This window comes from Bombina bombina, chromosome 3 (assembly GCF_027579735.1).
Source record: "Bombina bombina isolate aBomBom1 chromosome 3, aBomBom1.pri, whole genome shotgun sequence".
NCBI classification, from domain to species: Eukaryota; Metazoa; Chordata; class Amphibia; order Anura; family Bombinatoridae; genus Bombina; species Bombina bombina.
Window position 1 is genome coordinate 711,876,522 of NC_069501.1, and position 21,627 is coordinate 711,898,148.

At 40.0% G+C, this 21,627-nt stretch overlaps 1 protein-coding gene across 7 annotated transcripts in view; it reads left to right on the top strand.

The window, feature by feature from the left end:
* The window catches only part of NF1 (neurofibromin 1), a 1,508,106-nt gene that overhangs the window by 753,051 nt on the left and 733,428 nt on the right, over positions 1-21,627 (top strand). For all 7 annotated transcript variants that reach the window (XM_053707520.1, XM_053707522.1, XM_053707523.1 and 4 more), the window contains exons 18-21: positions 14,719-14,792; positions 16,075-16,158; positions 17,377-17,817; positions 17,949-18,088. In XM_053707520.1, coding sequence (XP_053563495.1) covers positions 14,719-14,792; positions 16,075-16,158; positions 17,377-17,817; positions 17,949-18,088 — 739 coding nt within the window. The remainder of the gene's footprint in view (positions 1-14,718; positions 14,793-16,074; positions 16,159-17,376; positions 17,818-17,948; positions 18,089-21,627) is intronic.

Here is a 21,627-nt window from a genome sequence, read left to right on the forward strand (position 1 = left end):
ATTGTTAACAAGGAGTGGGATAGACCCGGTGTGCCTTTTTCACCCCCTCCTATATTTAGAAAAATGTTTCCAATAGACGCCACCACACGGGACCTATGGCAGACGGTCCCTAAGGTGGAGGGAGCAGTTTCTACTCTGGCTAAGCGCACCACTATCCCGGTGGAGGATAGCTGTGCTTTTTCAGATCCAATGGATAAAAAGTTAGAGGGTTACCTTAAGAAAATGTTTGTTCAGCAAGGTTTTATATTACAACCCCTTGCATGCATTGCGCCTGTCACTGCTGCGGCGGCATTCTGGTTTGAGTCTCTGGAAGAGACCCTTAGCACAGCTCCATTGGATGAGATTATGAACAAGCTTAAAGCCCTTAAGCTAGCTAATTCATTTATTTCTGATGCCGTAGTACACTTAACCAAACTTACGGGTAAGAACTCCGGATTCGCCATTCAAGCGCGTAGAGTGCTGTGGCTTAAATCCTGGTCAGCTGATGTGACTTCTAAATCTAAATTGCTTAATATTCCTTTCAAAGGGCAGACATTTCGGGCCCGGTTTGAAAGAAATTATCGCTGACATTACTGGAGGTAAGGGCCTCAAGACAGGGCCAAACCAAGGGCTAAACAGTCTAATTTTCGTGCCTTTCGTAACTTCAAGGCAGGAGCAGCATCAACTTCCTCCGCTCCAAGACAGGAAGGAACTGTTGCTCGCTACAGACAGGGCTGGAAACCTAACCAGTCCTGGAACAAGGGCAAGCAGGCCAGAAAACCTGCTGCTGCCCCTAAGACAGCATGAAGTGAGGGCCCCCGATCCGGAAACGGATCTAGTGGGGGGCAGACTTTCTCTCTTCGCCCAGGCTTGGGCAAGAGATGTCCAGGATCCCTGGGCGTTGGAGATCATATCTCAGGGATATCTTCTGGACTTCAAAGCTTCTCCTCCACAAGGGAGATTTCATCTTTCAAGGTTATCAGCAAACCAGATAAAGAAAGAGGCGTTTCTACGCTGTGTACAAGACCTCTTACTAATGGGAGTGATCCACCCAGTTCCGCGGTCGGAACACGGACAAGGATTCTATTCAAATCTGTTTGTGGTTCCCAAAAAAGAGGGAACCTTCAGACCAATCTTGGACTTAAAGATCCTAAACAAATTCCTAAGAGTTCCATCGTTCAAAATGGAAACTATTCGAACCATCTTACCCATGATCCAAGAGGGTCAGTACATGACCACAGTGGATTTAAAGGATGCCTACCTTCACATACCGATTCACAAGGATCATTACCGGTATCTAAGATTTGCCTTCCTAAACAGGCATTACCAGTTTGTAGCTCTTCCTTTCGGGTTAGCTACGGCTCCAAGAATCTTTACAAAGGTTCTGGGCTCTCTTCTGGCGGTACTAAGACCGCGAGGCATAGCGGTAGCTCCGTACCTAGACGACATTCTGATACAAGCGTCAAGTTTCCAAACTGCCAAGTCTCATACAGAGTTAGTTCTGGCATTTCTAAGGTCGCATGGGTGGAAGGTGAACGTAGAAAAGAGTTCTCTATTGCCACTCACAAGAGTTCCCTTCTTAGGGACTCTTATAGATTCTGTAGAAATGAAAATTTACCTGACGGAGGACAGGTTATCAAAATTTCTAAATGCTTGTCGTGTCCTTCATTCCATTCAACACCCGTCAGTGGCTCAGTGCATGGAGGTAATCGGCTTAATGGTAGCGGCAATGGACATAGTACCTTTTGCGCGCCTGCATCTCAGACCGCTGCAATTGTGCATGCTAAGTCAGTGGAATGGGGATTACTCAGATTTGTCCCCTCTGCTAAATCTGGATCAAGAGACCAGAGATTCTCTTCTATGGTGGCTTTCTCGGCCACATCTGTCCAAGCGGATGCCTTTCCGCAGGCCAGATTGGACGATTGTAACAACAGACGCCAGCCTTCTAGGTTGGGGCGCAGTCTGGAATTCCCTGAAGGCTCAGGGATCATGGACTCAGGAGGAGAGACTCCTTCCAATAAACATTCTGGAATTAAGAGCAATTTTCAATGCTCTTCTGGCTTGGCCTCAGTTAGCAACTCTGAGGTTCATCAGGTTTCAGTCGGACAACATCACGACTGTGGCTTACATCAACCATCAAGGAGGAACAAGGAGTTCTCTAGCGATGATGGAAGTCTCAAAGATAATTCGCTGGGCAGAGTCTCACTCTTGCCACCTGTCAGCGATCCACATCCCAGGCGTGGAGAACTGGGAGGCGGATTTTCTAAGTCGCCCGACCTTTCATCCGGGGGAGTGGGAACTTCATCCGGAGGTGTTTGCCCAACTGCTTCATCATTGGGGCAAACCAGATCTGGATCTCATGGCGTCTCGCCAGAACGCCAAGCTTCCTTGTTACGGATCCAGGTCCAGGGACCCGGGAGCGGTACTGATAGATGCTCTGACAGCACCTTGGGTCTTCAACATGGCTTATGTGTTTCCACTCTTCCCGATGCTTCCTCGATTGATTGCCAGGATCAAACAGGAGAGAGCATCAATGATTCTAATAGCGCCTGCGTGGCCACGCAGGACCTGGTATGCAGATCTAGTGGACATGTCGTCCTGTCCACCATGGTCTCTGCCTCTGAGACAGGACCTTCTGATTCAGGGTCCTTTCAAACATCCAAATCTAATTTCTCTGAGGCTGACTGCATGGAGATTGAACGCTTGATTCTATCAAAGCGTGGATTCTCGGAGTCAGTGATTGATACCTTAATACAGGCTAGGAAACCTGTTACCAGGAAAATTTACCATAAAATATGGCGTAAATACTTATATTGGTGCGAATCCAAGAGTTACTCATGGAGTAAGGTTAGGATTCCTAGGATATTGTCTTTTCTACAAGAAGGTTTAGAAAAGGGTTTATCTGCTAGTTCGTTAAAGGGACATATTTCAGCTCTGTCTATCCTTTTACACAAACGTCTGGCAGAAGTTCCAGACGTTCAGGCTTTTTGTCAGGCTTTGGCTAGGATTAAGCCTGTGTTTAAGACTGTTGCTCCGCCGTGGAGCTTAAACTTAGTTCTTAACGTTCTGCAAGGTGTTCCGTTTGAACCCCTTCATTCCATCGATATCAAGCTGTTATCTTGGAAAGTTCTGTTTTTAATGGCTATTTCCTCGGCTCGAAGAGTCTCTGAGTTATCGGCCTTACATTGTGATTCTCCTTATCTGATTTTTCATTCAGACAAGGTAGTTCTGCGTACTAAACCTGGGTTCTTACCTAAGGTAGTCACTAACAAGAATATCAATCAAGAGGTTGTTCAAAGAAGGAACGACTTCTGCACAATCTGGACGTCGTCCGTGCCCTGAAATTTTATTTGCAGGCAACTAAAGATTTTCGCCAAACTTCTTCCCTGTTCGTCGTTTATTCTGGACAGAGGAGAGGTCAAAAAGCTTCGGCTACCTCTCTCTCTTTTTGGCTTCGTAGCATAATACGTTTAGCCTATGAGACTGCTGGACAGCAGCCTCCTGAAAGGATTACGGCTCATTCTACTAGAGCTGTGGCTTCCACTTGGGCCTTTAAGAATGAGGCCTCTGTTGAACAGATTTGCAAGGCTGCAACTTGGTCTTCACTTCACACTTTTTCAAAATTTTACAAATTTGACACTTTTGCTTCTTCGGAGGCTGTTTTTGGGAGAAAGGTTCTACAGGCAGTGGTTCCTTCCGTGTAAAGATCCTGCCTGTCCCTCCCGTCATCCGTGTACTTTTAGCTTTGGTATTGGTATCCCATAAGTAATGGATGACCCGTGGACTGACTACACTTAACAGGAGAAAATATAATTTATGCTTACCTGATAAATTCATTTCTCCTGTAGTGTAGTCAGTCCACGGCCCGCCCTGTTTTTTACGGCAGGTCTAAATTTTAAATTAAACTCCAGTCACCACTGCACCCTATAGTTTTCTCCTTTCTCGTTTGGTTTCGGTCGAATGACTGGATATGACGTAGAGGGGAGGAGCTGTGTAGCAGCTCTACTTGGGTGATCCTCTTGCACTTCCTGTTGGGGAGGAGATATAATCCCATAAGTAATGGATGACCCGTGGACTGACTACACTACAGGAGAAATGAATTTATCAGGTAAGCATAAATTATATTTTTCAGTGGCTTACTATAGATGTCGCTGCCCTTTACTCCAGTAATCCCCCATCAGAAGGGGCTTGAAGCTATGGGTCACATGATCAGGAGATATACCCATTTTTCTGATGAATGCATTGACTCTTTAGTCTCTACAGCCAAATTTTTACTCACAACTACTTTGTCTTTGGGGGGATTTCTATCCGCAGAGATGCGGTACAGCCATGTGGGCAAAATCTGCGCCGGCATATGCCAATTTATACATGGGTTGGTTAGAACTTAACAGCATCTTTGCGGATGGATTCCCCTTCAGAGACAATGTGGTTGTGTACGTTTCGCTTTATAGACGATCTGTTCGCCATTTGGAAACCAGGGGGCCAACATGATGTGAATTACTTTGTAAACTTGTTGAATAATAACAATCTCAACTTGACTTTCACTTGTAATGTTGAACTGAGCTCAATCTCATATCTTGACTTACAGCTCTCAGTGGATTGTGATAACATCATTTCCACGATTTACAGAAAATCCCTTGCATGGAATACCATTCTTAGAGCAGATTCCTGCCATGTCAAACACATTACCAGAGGCATACCAAAGGGCCAGTATATCAGAGCCCGTATAAATTGTTCTAATTTGAAGAAATACAATATACAGGCTAATTTAATTACCTCCCGTTTACAAGAAAGAGGGTACAACAAAAGAACTTTAACCAAAATCGCTAACCAGGTTAGCAAAATTAATAGTCAAACCCTATTATCTGGTAACAATAAGAAATACAAAAATACTAATGAACTAATGTCTTCCAATGGTATAGTATTATCAACTCAATATAGTAGACAATTTAATGAAATTTGTAATATAGTACTAAAATACCTACCGATTCTACAGAGTGATAACAAACTAAATACCATATCTAGAAACCAAATTAAATTTGTAGCAAAAAAAGGCCCCACAGTGGGAGACAAGGTCAAAAAACATTTTTGCTAATAAACCAACACAGCCCACAATTTGGCTTTCAACAACCAAAGGTTTCTTTAAATGTGGACATACTTGCAAAAGTTGCACTAATACCAAAAAACTGACCATTTTAAATCTTCAATAATCGGCAAAGTCTTCCATTTCACCAGTGAATATGTGGTGTACCTCATCACATGCCAACAGTGCTCCCTTCAATATGTAAGCCTCACGACACCCCCCTAAAAGATCGCATTAGGGAGCATTTGTTATCATTGGATGAGGAGACCCCCAAAACTCCAGTGGCCAAACATTTTCGTTCCCATGGTAGTTGCATTAAACATCTCTTTCATTTGTGGGTATTGATCATGTTAGGAGAGACATGGGGGGGGGCATAGAATAGGCAAATTATTAAGGAAAGAAGCCTATTGGAGTTTTTACCTTACAAACTAAATTTCCAAAGGGCATTATTATGAGACATGATTTAGACCTGTTCATTGATTAAAATCTTTTTACCCCCCTTCTCTCTCCCCTTCCCCCCCCCCCCGGGCCTGCTCCCTTACTAATGATAACAGGAGCCAATTCTCATAATTTTATGGAGCAGGTGGTGCCCTCCTTCTGATCATTTGAGATACCCTTTTCCCCAGTGTTCCCCTTGTTTTACTACTTTATCTTTTTAGGCTTCTTTTCCCTTCATTGTTTTATTGCTTTTCAGTTTTTCTATTACTATGTCATGTTTTTTATTGTGTTTATTTCTCTTGTTAAGTGTATCCAGTCCACGGATCATCCATTACTTGTGGGATATTCTCCTTCCCAACAGTAAGTTGCAAGAGGATCACCCACAGCAGATCTGCTATATAGCTCCTCCCCTGACTGCCATATCCAGTCATTCTCTTGCAACTCTCAACAAAGATGGACGTAGTAAGAGGAGAGTGGTGTATTATAGTTAGTTTTTTAACTTCAATCAAAAGTTTGTTATTTTTAAATGGTACCGGAGTGTACTGTTTCATCTCAGGCAGCAATAGAAGAAGAATCTGCCTGTGATTTCTATGATCTTAGCAGAAGTAACTAAGATCCACTGCCGTTCTCACATATTCTGAGGAGTGAGGTAACTTCAGAGGGGGAATGGCGTGCAGGTTTTCCTGCAATAAGGTATGTGCAGTTAATATATTTCTAGGGATGGAATTTGCTAGAAAAATGCTGCTGATACCGGATTAATGTAAGTTAAGCCTTAAATGCAGTGATAGCGACTGGTATCAGGCTTATTAACAGAGATACATACTCTTATAAAAGTGTAATATAAAACGTTTGCTGGCATGTTAATCGTTTTTATATATGTTTGGTGACAAAACTTATTGGGGCCTAGTTTTATTCCACATGGCTGGCTTGATTTTTGCCTAGAAACAGTTTCCTGAGGCTTTCCACTGTTGTAATATGAGTGGGAGGGGCCTTTTTTAGTGCTTTTCTGTGCAGATAAAAATACTGACAGAGACATTCAGCTTCCCTCTGCATGATACAGGACATCTCTGAAGGGCTCAAAAGGCTTCAAAGTCGTGTTTGAGGGGGGTAACAACCACAGTAGACTGTGGCAGTTGTTGTGACTGTGTTTAAAAAACGTTTTTGTCATTTATTATTCTGTTTTTGTTATTAAGGGGTTAATCATCCATTTGCAAGTGGGTGCAATGCTCTGCTGACTTGTTACATGCACTGTAAAAATTTTGTCAAAATTTGTTTCTCTTAAAGGCACAGTAACGTTTTTTTATATTGCTTGTTAACTTGCTTTAAAGGGTTTTCCAAGCTTGCTAGTCTCATTGCTAGTCTGTACAAACATGTGTGAAACAGAGGATACTTGTTCATTATGTTTGAAAGCCATGGTGGAGCGCCATAGGAGAATGTGTACTAAATGTATTGATTTCACCTTAAACAGTAAAGATCAGTCTTTATCTATAAAAGAATAGTCACCAGAGGAGTCTGTCGAGGGGGAAGTTATGCCGACTAACTCTCCCCACGTGTCGGACCCTTCGCCTCCCGCTCAAGGGACGCACACTAATATGGCGCCAAGTACATCAGGGATGCCCATAGCGATTACTTTGCAGGACATGGCTGCAATCATGAATAATACCCTGTCAGAGGTATTATCCAGATTGCCTGAATTGAGAGGCAAGCGCGATAGCTCTGGGGTTAGACGAGATACAGAGCGCGTAGATGCTGTAAGAGCCATGTCTGATACTGCACACAATATGCAGAACCTGAGGACGGAGAGCTTCAGTCTGTGGGTGACGTCTCTGAATCGGGGAGACCTGATTCAGAGATTTCTAATTTTAAATTTAAGCTTGAGAACCTCCGTGTATTGCTTGGGGAGGTATTAGCTGCTCTGAATGACTGTGACACAATTGCAGTGCAAGAGAAATTGTGTAGGCTGGATAAATACTATGCAGTGCCAGTGAGTACTGATGATTTTCCAATACCTAAAAGGCTTACAGAAATTATTAGTAAGGAGTGGGATAGGCCCGGTGTGCCCTTTTCCCCACCTCCTATATTTATTTAGAAAAATGTTTCCAATAGATGCCACTACACGGGACTTATGGCAGACTGTCCCTAAGGTGGAGGGAGCAGTTTCTACTTTAGCAAAGCGTACCACTATCCCGGTTGAGGACAGTTGTGCTTTTTCAGATCCAATGGATAAAAAATTAGAGGGTTACCTTAAGAAAATGTTTATTCAACAAGGTTTTATTTTACAGCCCCTTGCATGCATTGCGCCTGTCACTGCTGCGGCGGCATTCTGGTTTGAGGCCCTGGAAGAGGCCATCCATACAGCTCCATTGACTGAAATTGTTGACAAGCTTAGAACTCTTAAGCTAGCTAACTCATTTGTTTCTGATGCCATTGTTCATTTGACTAAACTAACGGCTAAGAATTCCGGATTCGCCATCCAGGCGCGTAGGGCGCTATGGCTCAAATCCTGGTCAGCTGATGTAACTTCAAAGTCTAAATTACTCAACATTCCTTTCAAGGGGCAGACCTTATTCGGGCCTGGTTTGAAAGAGATTATTGCTGACATTACTGGAGGTAAGGGTCATACCCTTCCTCAGGACAGGGCCAAATCAAAGGCCAAACAGTCTAATTTTTGTGCCTTTCGAAATTTCAAGGCAGGTGCAGCATCAACTTCCTCTGCTTCAAAACAAGATGGAACTTTTGCTCAATCCAAGCAGGCCTGGAAACCTAACCAGTCCTGGAACAAGGGCAAGCAGGCCAGAAAGCCTGCTGCTGCCTCTAAGACAGCATGAAGAAGCGGCCCCCTATCCGACAACGGATCTAGTAGGGGGCAGACTCTCTATCTTCGCCCAGGCGTGGGCAAGAGATGTTCAGGATCCCTGGGCGTTGGAGATGATTTCTCAGGGATATCTTCTGGACTTCAAAGCTTCTCCTCCACAAGGGAGATTTCACCTTTCAAGATTATCTGCAAACCAGATTAAGAAAGAGGCATTCCTAAGCTGCGTACAAGATCTCCTTGTAATGGGAGTGATCCATCCAGTTCCGCGGACGGAACAAGGACAGGGGTTTTATTCAAATCTGTAGTTCCCAAAAAAGAGGGAACCTTCAGACCAATTTTGGATTTAAAGATCTTAAACAAATTCCTCAGAGTTCTGTCATTCAAGATGGAAACTATTCGAACCATTTTACCCATGATCCAATAGGGTCAGTACATGACCACAGTGGACTTAAAGGATGCCTACCTTCACATTCCGATTCACAAGAATCATCATCAGTTCCTGAGGTTTGCCTTTCTAGACAGGCATTACCAATTTGTAGCTCTTCAATTCGGGTTGGCTACAGCCCCAAGAATTTTTACAAAGGTTCTGGGCTCACTTCTGGCGGTCCTAAGACCACGAGGCGTAGCGGTGGCTCCTTACCTGGACGACATCCTGATACAGGCGTCAAGCTTTCAAATTGCCAAATCTCATACAGAGATAGTTCTGGCATTCCTGAGGTCGCATGGGTGGAAAGTGAACGAAGAAAAGAGTTCTCTATCTCCTCTCACAAGGGTTTCCTTCCTAGGCACTCTAATAGATTCTGTAGAAATGAAAATTTACCTGACGGAGTCCAAGTTATCAAAACTTCTAAATGCTTGCCGTGTTCTTCACTCCATTCCGCGCCCCACGGTGGCTCAGTGCATGGAAGTAATCGGCTTAATGGTAGCGGCGATGGACATAGTGCCATTTGCGTGTCTGCATCTCAGACCGCTGCAATTATGCATGCTCAGTCAGTGGAATGGGGATTACACAGATTTGTCCCCTCTACTAAATCTGGATCAGGAAACCAGAGATTCTCTTCTCTGGTGGTTATCTCTGGCCCATCTGTCCAAGGGTATGACCTTTCGCAGACCAGATTGGACAATTGTAACAACAGATGCCAGCCTTCTAGGTTGGGGTGCAGTCTGGAACTCCCTGAAGGCTCAGGGTTCATGGGCTCAGGAGGAGAAACTCCTCCCAATAAATATTCTGGAGTTAAGAGCAATATTCAATGCTCTTCTGGCTTGGCCTCAGCTAGCAACACTGTGGTTCATCAGATTTCAGTCGGACAACATCACGACTGTGGCTTACATCAACCATCAAGGGGGAACCAGGAGTTCCCTAGCGATGTCAGAAGTCTCCAAGATAATTCGCTGGGCAGAGACTCACTCTTGCCACCTGTCAGCGATCCATATCCCAGGTGTAGAGAACTGGGAGGCGGATTTTCTAAGTCGTCAGACTTTTCATCCGGGGGAATGGGAACTCCATCTGGAGGTGTTTGCTCAATTGGTTCTACTTGGGGCAAACCAGAATTGGATCTCATGGCGTCTCGCCAGAACGCCAAGCTTCCTTGTTACGGATCCAGGTCCAGGGACCCAGAAGCGGCACTGATAGATGCTCTAGCAGCGCCTTGGTTCTTCAACCTGGTTTATGTGTTTCCACTGTTTCCTCTGCTCCCTCGTCTGATTGCCAAAATCAAACAGGAAAGAGCATCGGTGATATTGATAGCGCCTGTGTAGCCACGCAGGACCTGGTATGCAGACCTAGTGGACATGTCATCCTTTCCACCATGGACTCTGCCTCTGAGACAAGACCTTCTAATACAAGGTCCTTTCAATCATCCAAATCTACTTTCTCTGAGACTGACTGCATGGAGATTGAACGCTTGATCCTATCAAAGCGTGCCTTCTCCGAGTCAGTAATTGATACCTTAATACAGGCACGAAAGCCTGTCACCAGGAAAATTTACCACAAGATATGGCGTAAATATCTTCATTGGTGTGAATCCAAGAATTACTCATGGAGTAGGGTTAGGATTCCTAGGATATTGTCCTTCCTCCAAGAAGGTTTGGATAAAGGATTATCAGCTAGTTCTTTAAAGGGCCAGATTTCTGCTATGTCTATTCTTTTACACAAGCGTCTGGCAGAAGTTCCAGACGTCAGGCATTTTGCCAGGCTTTAGTTAGAATTAAGCCTGTGTTTAAACCTGTTGCTCCTCCATGGAGCTTAAACTTGGTTCTTAAAGTTCTTCAAGGGGTTTCGTTTGAACCCCTTCATTCTATTGATATCAAACTTCTTTCATGGAAAGTTCTTTTTCTGATGGCTATTTCCTCGGCTCGAAGACTCTCGGAGTAATCTGCCTTACATTGTGATTCTCCTTATCTGATCTTTCATTCAGATAAAGTTGTTCTGCGTACAAAACCTGGGTTTTTACCTAAGGTGGTTTCTAACAAGAATATCAATCAAGAGATTGTTGTTCCATCATTATGTCCTAATCCTTCTTCAAAGAAGGAACGTCTTTTGCATAATCTAGACGTAGTCCGTGCCTTGAAGTTTTACTTACAGGCTACTAAAGATTTTCGCCAAACATCTAACCTGTTTGTTGTTTACTCTGGACAGAGGAGAGGTCAGAAGGCCTCGGCAACCTCTCTTTCTTTTTGGCTTCGGAGTATAATCCGTTTAGCCTATGAGACTGCTGGACAGCAGCCTCCTGAAAGGATTACAGCTCATTCTTCTAGAGCTGTGGCTTCCACCTGGGCCTTTAAAAATGAGGCCTCTGTTGAACAGATTTGCAAGGCTACAACTTGGTCTTCGCTTCATACTTTTTCCAAATTTTACAAATTTTATACTTTTGCTTCTTCGGAGGCTGTTTTTGGGAGAAAGGTTCTACAGGCAGTGGTTCCTTCCGTTTAAGTTCCTGCCTTGTCCCTCCCATCATCCGTGTACTTTAGCTTTGGTATTGGTATCCCACAAGTAATGGATACACTTAACAAGAGAAAACATAATTTATGCTTACCTGATAAATTTATTTCTCTTGTAGTGTTTCCAGTCCACGGCCCGCCCTGTCCTTTTCAGGCAGGTCTAAATTTTAATTAAACTACAGTCACCACTGCACCCTATGGTTTCTCCTTTCTCGGCTTGTTTCGGTTGAATGACTGGATATGGCAGTGAGGGGAGGAGCTATATAGCAGCTCTGCTGTGGGCGATCCTCTTGCAACTTCCTGTTGGGAAGGAGAATATCCCACAAGTAATGGATGATTCGTGGACTGGATACACTACAAGAGAAATACATTTATCAGGTAAGCTTAAATTATGTTTTTTTATGTTTATTTTATTATGCTTGAATTATATATTTAATTTTCGTCTATGATGCCTTATATTTGTATGTATCCCTTTTTAACTACCCCAACTGCTTTTGCCAGTTTCTTATATATATATATATATATATATATATATATATATATATATATATATATATATATATATATATATATATATATATATATATATATATATGTCTTTTTGTAAATGTGGCTAAACTTGCTAAACATTACTTCTGGTCTTTGACTATGTATTTATTATGTATACATTTCCCTATACCTCTCAGGTTTTTTTTGCCTCATTAGCTTCTTTGTTTCTTTACTGGCACATTTTATTATGTTACATTTTTGTCTATTTTCATTAGTTTTTTCTATCTATTTATTTGCTACTGTTTTGATTTCTGAGTAAATATTATACTACTGTGCAGAATTGATTACCCTATAGGCAACCTTGCCGATTACAGTTGTTTTATTATAAGGCATAATTTTTTGACAATACCTTGTATAGAGTCTCTTGTATGAGACTAAAAGTATTTTTGTAATATTCATTAATCACATATAATATTGTCACTGCTTAGTATAATAGTTTTGACTTTGTATCAAATCACTTGTACTCGTTCACGCCTATTTGGATTCCCATTGGATAATGTATAGTATATCAGTGCTCACCTGGTGAACACCTGTAGATCTCTGATGAAGCGCATTTGAGCATGCGCAAAACACATCAGATCCTGTGCACCTGCCTTGTACACTGAATAGTGCCTTACCTGTTTACTTGAATAAACCACGTTGGTTACCTGTTCCAGAGAGTCCTCGCTTTTCTATTTCTTTGTGTGTATGTATATATATATATATATATATATATATATATATATATATATATATATATATATATATATATATATATATATATATATATATATATATATATATATATATGTGTGTGTGTGTGTGTGTGTGTGTGTGTGTAAGTGCAGTTTTGGTACTCTATGGATACTTACAAGCTATCTTTCTTGTATAAATCTGTAGTATTCGGTTATACAAAGTTCAAATTAACCTTTATATGTTATGTTGGATTTAAAAGTATTAGTGGGTTAACAAGGAAGATTCAGTATTTTGGTTGGAAAAAACAGATCTCTTTGTTAGAATTGGATTCATTTTGTATTAATTGTCCCATTGTAATATAATTTTATCAATTTATTATACATTGATTTCTATTTTATATCTAATTTATGATTTTCGTTAAAAATGTTAAAGACTCTCACCCTAGAACTAGAGCCCCAAAAATGCCTTCTCTCTATATCCCGTTATTCTCCCAAAAAACGGTTAGAAGAAAGTGTTTAGAAAAGTATACCTAAAAGGTATTGATAGCGGCGCTCAATAAAATGAGCTGGGGTATGTAAATAGTATATGTAAAACACTTGTGGGATAGGTTATAAAAGTATATTTTAATACATAAAACTCTAATATAAAATATAGCAATAACAAATAATATAAATAAATATGTTAATTGTGGCCACAATATTGTAATACTTCTATATTAATTTATCTCAAAGTATTCTTAAAAATATATAGATATACATGATATGTTAAAAACACTTGGGCAATGTGTAAAATTCATATACAGAAATATCAAAAATAAAAATAACAGTAATATGATAGAACGTAGAGCTATTTCGAAATGAGAAACAATATTGGTTATTTGATGTTCTCTGTTGTATAGTTGTTAAAGAACAAAGTATCAGTTCCGTGATAATAGTTGAAATTCAAACGAAGTATCAGTTCAACGTGGTAATATCAGTTTTTAATAGAATGGTATGCATACATAGTTCCAGAAAATACAAGCGCTCATAAACTTGATTTCAAAAAGTATTACCGACCTTTTGGGAGCTGTACAGCTTATTTTATTTTGTCAGCTGTAGATGTTACTTACATATCTCGTTCTCCTTAGGTCTCTGGATTAACTTCTTCAGATCGATGATGTCTGCAGACGTTTCTGAATACTGGGCTACTGACCTTCTAAGGTCTAAACAGCGTTTCCTTTTGTCATCAGCTGTTTGTGTAATTCACACGGGTCCACAGATTCCTTCAGTCTCAAAAGTAGCCTATCAGAAACGTCACTTCTTGCAGGCGCTGAAATATGAGTGCTGATTTCACAATATTTATCAAGATCTTGATAAAGGTTCATTACCGAGCTGAAACGCGTAGATCTGACTCCTGCAACTTGTACACCTATGGAATACAAATATCTATCGCATATGATAGATCACGCAAAGTAAAGAACATTGTGAAATCAGCACTCATATTTCAGCACCTGCAAGAGGGGACGTTTCTGATAGGCTACTTTTGAGACCGAAGGAATCTGTGGATCGTGTGAATTTCACAAACAGCTGATGACAAAAGGAAACGCTGTTTAGTCCTTAGAAGGTCAGTAGCCCAGTATTCAGAAACGTCTGCAGACATCATCGATCTGATGAAGTTAATCCAGAGACCTAAGGAGAACGAGATATGTAACATCTACAGCTGACAAAATAAAATACGCTGTACAGCTCCCAAAAGGTCAGTAATTCATTACTCTGAAAATAAGACTGCTATACTGTTTTAAATCAAGTTTATGAGCGCTTGTATTTTCTGAAACTATGTATGCATACCATTCTATTAAAAACTGATATTACCACGTTGAACTGATACTTCGTTTGAATTTCAACTATTATCACGGAACTGATACTTTGTTTGTTCTTTAACAGCTATACAACAGAGAACATCAAATAACCAATATTATTTCTCATTTCGAAATAGCTCTACGTTCTATCATATTACTGTTATTTTTATTTTTGATATTTCTGTATATGAATTTTACACATTGCCCAAGTGTTTTTAACATATTATGTATATCTATTTTTAAGAATACTTTGAGATAATTTATGGTTTTGGTTATAAAACAGTTGTCTATTACTCTGTATTTCATCGAACACGCACCTAACCCATAAAATACTGAAGTAGACTTTTTTTGCATTCTTTTTGGAGTGATATCTATAAAAGTAAACCAATGCATATCTTTTAGGCAGAGCAGCTCTACAAAAACGTGTCATGGCTCTACTGAGAAGAATAGAGAATCCTACTGCAGGAAACACTGAGGTGAGTTTTTCACAATATTATGCATGTTTATTTAGTGGTTCATATTGGTTTGCCTGACAGTTATATACGTGAATATACTAAAACTTTTTGTTTGATGTCACGGCCAAGTTTTAGGTTACTTTTAAAATAAAATAAAGCGGATTCCAACCAGGGGTCAAGTCCAGCGGTAACGCATTGGGAACGGAGTTCCTGCAGTATTTGTGCAGGAGAAACTAAGTTCCCCCTGGACAGAGAACAGAAACACTTTAGTAAACACTGCTGCTGCTGGTGGGAGGAGCTAGAGCACAGTCTGGTTAGAGGGATAGTGAGATCCTCTAGTAATGGTCCTTAACACCTCCTACCATACACTAATTGCAAGTCTGTCAGTGGTCCTGCTGTGTGATCACCCTGCACTGTGTGGAACACATGGTACTTACATTTCTGTGTGGCTTGCTTTGGGGTTATTTAGTTCGCCTCAGCAGAAATAGGACTATTGAACCTCAAGTGGATGAGACTCTGTGATAGAGGAGTCACCTCAGGTCCAAAGGCAACCATTCAATCTTTCATTGGACTTAAATTGCTTTCATTAACCAACATGTATAGATTATATACATATAAATACTGTGTATGTAAGTGTGTGTGTATAAAACAATATTAATTGTGAGGGTGTGGAAGTCTTGGTGAGTTCCCACATTTTTTTGTAGGACTTGGCCCCTGATTCCAACCATCCTTGTTCAGATTTTCCACAAAATATATTCTGATCAGACTACCCACCTACCAGCTCAGCAAATCCGTTTTAAGCACATTAAAGGCATATTTATATAGGTAAAATAGATATCACTAATTAACCACTCAAGTAACTACAATCTGTATGAAATATAGTATAGAGACAATAAACAGAAAAGCCAGAAGAATAAATACTGGGTACATATTAATTTTTATTTGGTTTGCTTCCATATTTCATTGATTATTCAAAGTTGATTTAAAGAGATTGTAATAAACAATGTATAATGTTGCTTCTTAAACAAAACACTCTATTATACTTTCTTTATCACTTTTGTTTATTTTATTATTATAATTTATTTGTATAGTAGACCAAATACGATACTTTTTTCTTATTGAATTTGTCCCCTTTTTGTTAACCGTTAAAATTGTGGAATTTCCAGTTCTGAGAATTGGAAGTGCACACTGCAGACTTTACAAGCCTATCCCTGCTATTTGGCCTCATCATAGGCAATACAATAAGATACTGCAAAACTGTGCGTGCTTTAACAATGATAACCCTTATATCCTTATTTTCCAGGCTTGGGAAGACACACATTCCAAGTGGGAGCAAGCTACAAAGCTTATTCTCAACTTCCCAAAAACAAAACTGGAAGATGGCCAGGTAAGACATTTTAATGTTTTCAAGAGCTACTTCTTTTAATAAACTGGTAGGATGTTAGTTTTATTAGTTTTAACAGTTGGCTATTTGTCCTGCTCACTTGTAAAATATACTTTATGTAACAATGTACTATAGACCTTTACCCCATAACTTCTTAGCATTGTTTCCCAGTGTGATTTCTGCCTACTTAAGAAAGACTATTAGAACTTTATTATATTCAGTAGTTTAGTTTAATAATTTTTATAAAATTTAACTACAATTCTATTATGACATAATTTGTAGCTGTTTATATATTATTGGGTAGGTAGGTCTCTAGCTTGTTTTTTTCCATTGATCTTTAACCATCCTATACATTTAGTATCTAGATGTGCATTAACATGTTGGTGCATTTTCTGGAACTCTTGTGCAAATGAAGAATCTGCTAGTGAATGTTGTATGGCAATGCCCCTGCTTCTATAAGTGCATATATTACAAGCCATAGCCCATTAGCTTTCTTTAGTAGACCATCAGACGTGTCCACATCCAGTGACCAAAAGTGTGCATGAGAGCACTTTGATTACTTATGCAGAAGCTAATGAAATAGCATAGCAGACGAAGGTTAGTGGTTTCAAACTGGAAAATTTGCACGGTCTTTAGCTTCAAACAAGCACAAACAGCAGCAGCACACCAGTGTTCTTTACATCTTCATTGAAGAAGACTTAAAGGACATTGGTGTGCTGCTGCTGTTGGTGCTTGTTGGATTCTACTTCATGAGGTTTTGGTGTAGTACCCTGTTGCAGCTTTGCACCCATTGAAACTTGTGTTGGACTATTCTATGCATATTTGGATCGTCTATAGCTTGTCAGAAAGGTAAGTTATATTACTTCAATTGTTCATCTAGTACCTACCCTTTTTTCTGAGAAACATTTTTTTTTAAACTGTTTTAGTACCTTATATTCAAAATGGCAATAGCCAAATAACAAGCTGTTTGAATGAACTCCATTTCACTTCTACACACTATAAAGACAAAGACAGTTGTCTGTATGTGGAAATACAAGTTGCCATATATATTTGTTCTGTGAAGAGGAGCTCTTTGATAGTAGAAGGATATAAAAGTCCTGCTAGTTCTAGTTGCTTATGTGAAATCCAAATGGGTATGTAAATCAAAGTAAACCCACACATATAATGTATGTGTGCTTGCATACCAGAAAAGAATTGGTTTTTTTTTTTTTTCTTCTTTAGGTCCAGGAAAGCCTTCATAAGACAATTGTGAGGAGGCGAATGTCTCATGTAAGTGGAGGGGGTTCTATAGACTTATCCGACACAGATTCACTTCAGGAATGGATCAACATGACAGGATTTCTTTCTGCTCTTGGAGGAGTCTGCTTGCAACATCGTATCAGTGTAGGCTTGGCAACCTACAGCCCACCTATGGGTGCTATTAATGAACGCAAGGGTTCAGTTATATCAATGGTGTCTTCAGAGGGAAACAGTGAAACTCCTGTTAGCAAATTTATTGATCGATTACTCTCTTTGATGGTGTGCAACAATGAAAAAATAGGGATACAAATTCGGACTAGCATCAAAGATCTGGTGGGCTTAGATTTAAGCCCCGCTCTGTATCCAATGCTTTTTAACAAAATGAAGAACAACATCAGCAAGTTCTTTGATTCTCAGGGCCAGGTAAGACTGAAGAGGGGAAATTGCTTTTTATATAAACCATGATCCTTTAACGTTGTCTCAATTCATTTCTTTGCTCTCTCATTGTATTTTCATGAGCCTCATAATATGTCAGTGACCTATTGTCATTACAGGTCTTAATAAATGATACAAACACACAATTTGTTGAACAAACAATTACTATATTGAAGAACTTGCTAGATAATCACACAGAAGGAAGCTCTGAGCACTTGGGACAAGCAAGCCTTGAGACAATGATGCTAAATCTGGTCAGGTACATATTATGTATATTCATTGTAATGCAACCATTGTTCATTTAGAGAAACTGGTCGCTTTTTTCTTTAAAAAGTAATTATTCTTATATCAACAAAATATGAACAAACTGCTATAATTTGCCAAGCCCTCATTTCTTTATTATATGTTTGTAAAAAATGGAGGCTTGGCAAATTAAAGAATTTTGGTCATATTTTGTTAATATAAGAATTATATGTGTAAAATAGGTTTTAAAAGTCTCCAAGACGTTTGCTATTTATGTGGCAAGAACTTATTAATTCTCTGGTACTGTTTAAGAATTGAGATAAAGGGCATCAGTTTAAAGGAATATATGGTGCAATTTCTTATGGGAAGTTTACATGGTGCATCTTTCATAAAATACACTGCTTAACTGTTAGTGAAATCAGTTGCAGAAAAGCAGGTTGGTATGTATTAACAATTTTCTACATTAACATTATTACTGCCAGGGCTTATTTTTTTTTATTTTTTGTTACATTACGACGCCACTTGTGTAAGTTGATGAAAGTTTTCATTGTGTAGGTCTGTTAAAACAAACTCTTGCCAAGAGCTTTCTAAATGCTGCAGTTAAAAATGTAATTCAGCAATTTACTCTCAGAAATCTGTTGCGTTTTCTCTAGCGCTGCTTCCAGGTTCCAGTGTTTTGTAGGTATCAGTTTGATAATGGGAAATTTGAGATTTCAAATGTTAGGCCTTAGAGGTAGTAAATAATAATAATGTATAAATATACTTGAAGATTAATAACCATGCATTTATTGACCGTGTACTTCATTTTATTGAAATATTTTAATATTAAGAAAGATTTTTCATTTTATAGAGCATCTGACAAATGAGGTGTTTGAGCTTTGTGCTAGTTTCCATAGTCGTGCTGTGTACTTGCAGTTGTTAAGACAGTGATAACTGTCCTTTTATTGTCTTACATTGAGCAATAAGGTAGTTTGAGATTCTGCTTGTCATTTCTTTCTAATGGCATGGTGAGTCCACGGATCATCATCAATTATTGTTGGGAATATCACTCCTGGCCAGCAGGAGGAGGCAAAGAGCACCACAGCAGAGCTGTTAAGAATCACTTCCCTTCCCACAAACCCTATTCTCTTTGCCTTTAGTGCAAGGAGGAGGTGAAATTTTGGTTTCTGACTTCAATCAAGATTTTATTATTTTGAAAGCAGAGCAGGCTTGCTATGGTCTTTCTTATCAAAATAGGGTCTAGCTGTACTTCACGTTAGTCTCTTCAGTAGGGCAGTGGTGGCTTTAAAGCAGTTAGGAACTTGTAAGTTGGGCCTTGCTGCGTTTTCCTAACACTCTGCTGCCCTAGTACAGAAAGCCAGAATAAGTTTATTCTGATCTTTCTTTTTTCTACAGGCCTATGTGAGGAGCGGCATCCTCTCACGCCAGGTTAGCTGTCCTCCTGCCGGACAGCTAGATACAGGTAAGTCGTGTTTATCTTCCAGGTTGAGCGTGTAAAAAAGACACTTTAGGGAAATACTGCAAAAAAAAATTACTATGTTTTTTCTTATCCAGCAGAGAACAGTATTATATCAAGTTAAACCCAGTTTTAAAGCTGTCCTAGGGTGCTGATGCCTGTTATGATTTTGGACGATATTGTCTACTCTGTCCTGCTTCATGGTGTTGTGAGCGGGAAGCAAGCTATTCGGTTTTTACCGATATCGCTTAAGTTGACAGGCAATGCGATTTTTATTATATATATGTATGCTGAATTTTGGGAGCGGGAGTTTGCGCGCCCTTAGCTTGTGCCGCACTGTTCGGGAGAGCAAGTTAGTCGGTCTTTACCGATCTCGCTTATGGTCCTTGGGCAGGCAATCTGACTTTAGGTATGTTTGTAGCAGAGTGCGGGAGTATGTGCTCCATTAGCACTCTGTTTTTTTCTCGTTTCTTTTTGACCCCACCTCCTTCTAGTTCTGTAGTTCTGAGCGGCACCATTTTTGGATGCTCCCGTAGTGACTTGTGACCCGTCTCCTTCTCCGGCATGAGAAGAGAACGGCGTTCTTACTTAAGAGTCTCAGCATATGTCAGCCTATTCTGCTGCTTTGTTTAGCAGCTCCAGACCATTACGGTCAATGTCATGAAAGTGTATATTATCAGCTGTTTTTACACCTGAGTCCCTATGTAATATTAAGCCTGCTGCTACACTTTTATCATGTAACACAGTGATCTCTTTGTTGAATTCAATAATCTTATTCTGTTAATTAATTATTACTATATATATATATATATATTAATTTGCCCAGTTTTAAGGCTAATGTATAATCTCTTAAAGTGATAGCACTTTTATTTGTCTTTTTATTTGAAATAGACATTAAAGATTATAGTATTTTTATTTTTAGATAGCCTCATGTCTCTCGGGATGATGCTGTTTAGACATTGCCACAGCTTTCTCCTCAAAGTCCCAAGCCTTTTATGGCGTCACATGCAGTGCCCTGTGGTTCCTCTCAATCTCCTGGAGGAGTTGTTTGCCGGCAGAATTTGCTATCTAGGTACCTGGCGGTATCTGTGGCATCATCTTCTTTCCCTATACTAAGGGAAATTGCAAGAGGAATATTTGAGAATCAGTTAACAAGGTTTCTGTTCAGCAAACTGCTACACATATGGTTCTTCCTCATACGTCTTATGAGGTGGATACGTTAGTAGCCTCTGAGGGTGAAATTTCAAATTCGAACAGTATAATTCCTTCACCTGATACTGAAGTAGTATCCTTCAGTTTTAAACTTAACACCTTTGTGTATTGTTTAAGGAGGTTTTGGCTACGATGGAACGACTCCGTTATGTTGGTGTTGTCAATCCTAAGAATCTAGTAAACTTTATAAACATTATGATTCCTCTGTGGGAGTTTTTGTCACATACCGTGCTAGGAGATTTTTCTCTGGGATGGAGGAGCCTATGGCCTCTACACCCTGAATGCACCCTATCTCGTCTGATCTCAGAAGTTAAGCAGGGTTGGACTTGTTTAGTACTTGGAAGTCAAACACGGTCCCTTATGTAGTAGGGACCATTCCTGCTCTGGCTAGGAGAACTTCGATCCCTGGGGGGTATAGCTGTTCTTCCCAGGATTAATGGGCTCATTCTCTAATATGACTCAGTCCTCGATCCTTAGGGAGGGTAGTTACTCCTTTACGGATCCTTGGATAAAAAGCTGGAGGTTAATGGTTCATTTAGAGCAATGCCTTGTCTTATTAGATTTGCTGTACTAGCCTGCTGGGCTTGGGTCTGAAATCCATATGGATCAGCTATAAAGCCTACCTGTGGCTTGGTGGTACAGCCTATGCTTTTTAGTTCTGTGATTGCAGTTTCAAATGCTTCCTCCAAATCCACGCTTCTGGCGTTTTCCTTTCAAGGATGGACCTTGTTTGGATTTGATCTGATAGAATTATTCTTTTGACCTTAAAGGTTTAAAGGGATTTTCCACTATTCGTCTAGAGAGTAAGACTAAAGAAAAGTTTTCCTTTTCTTCCTTCTGCAGGGTCAGTCTTGTCCTTGGGAGCCATACAGGACAGCAGAATAGTT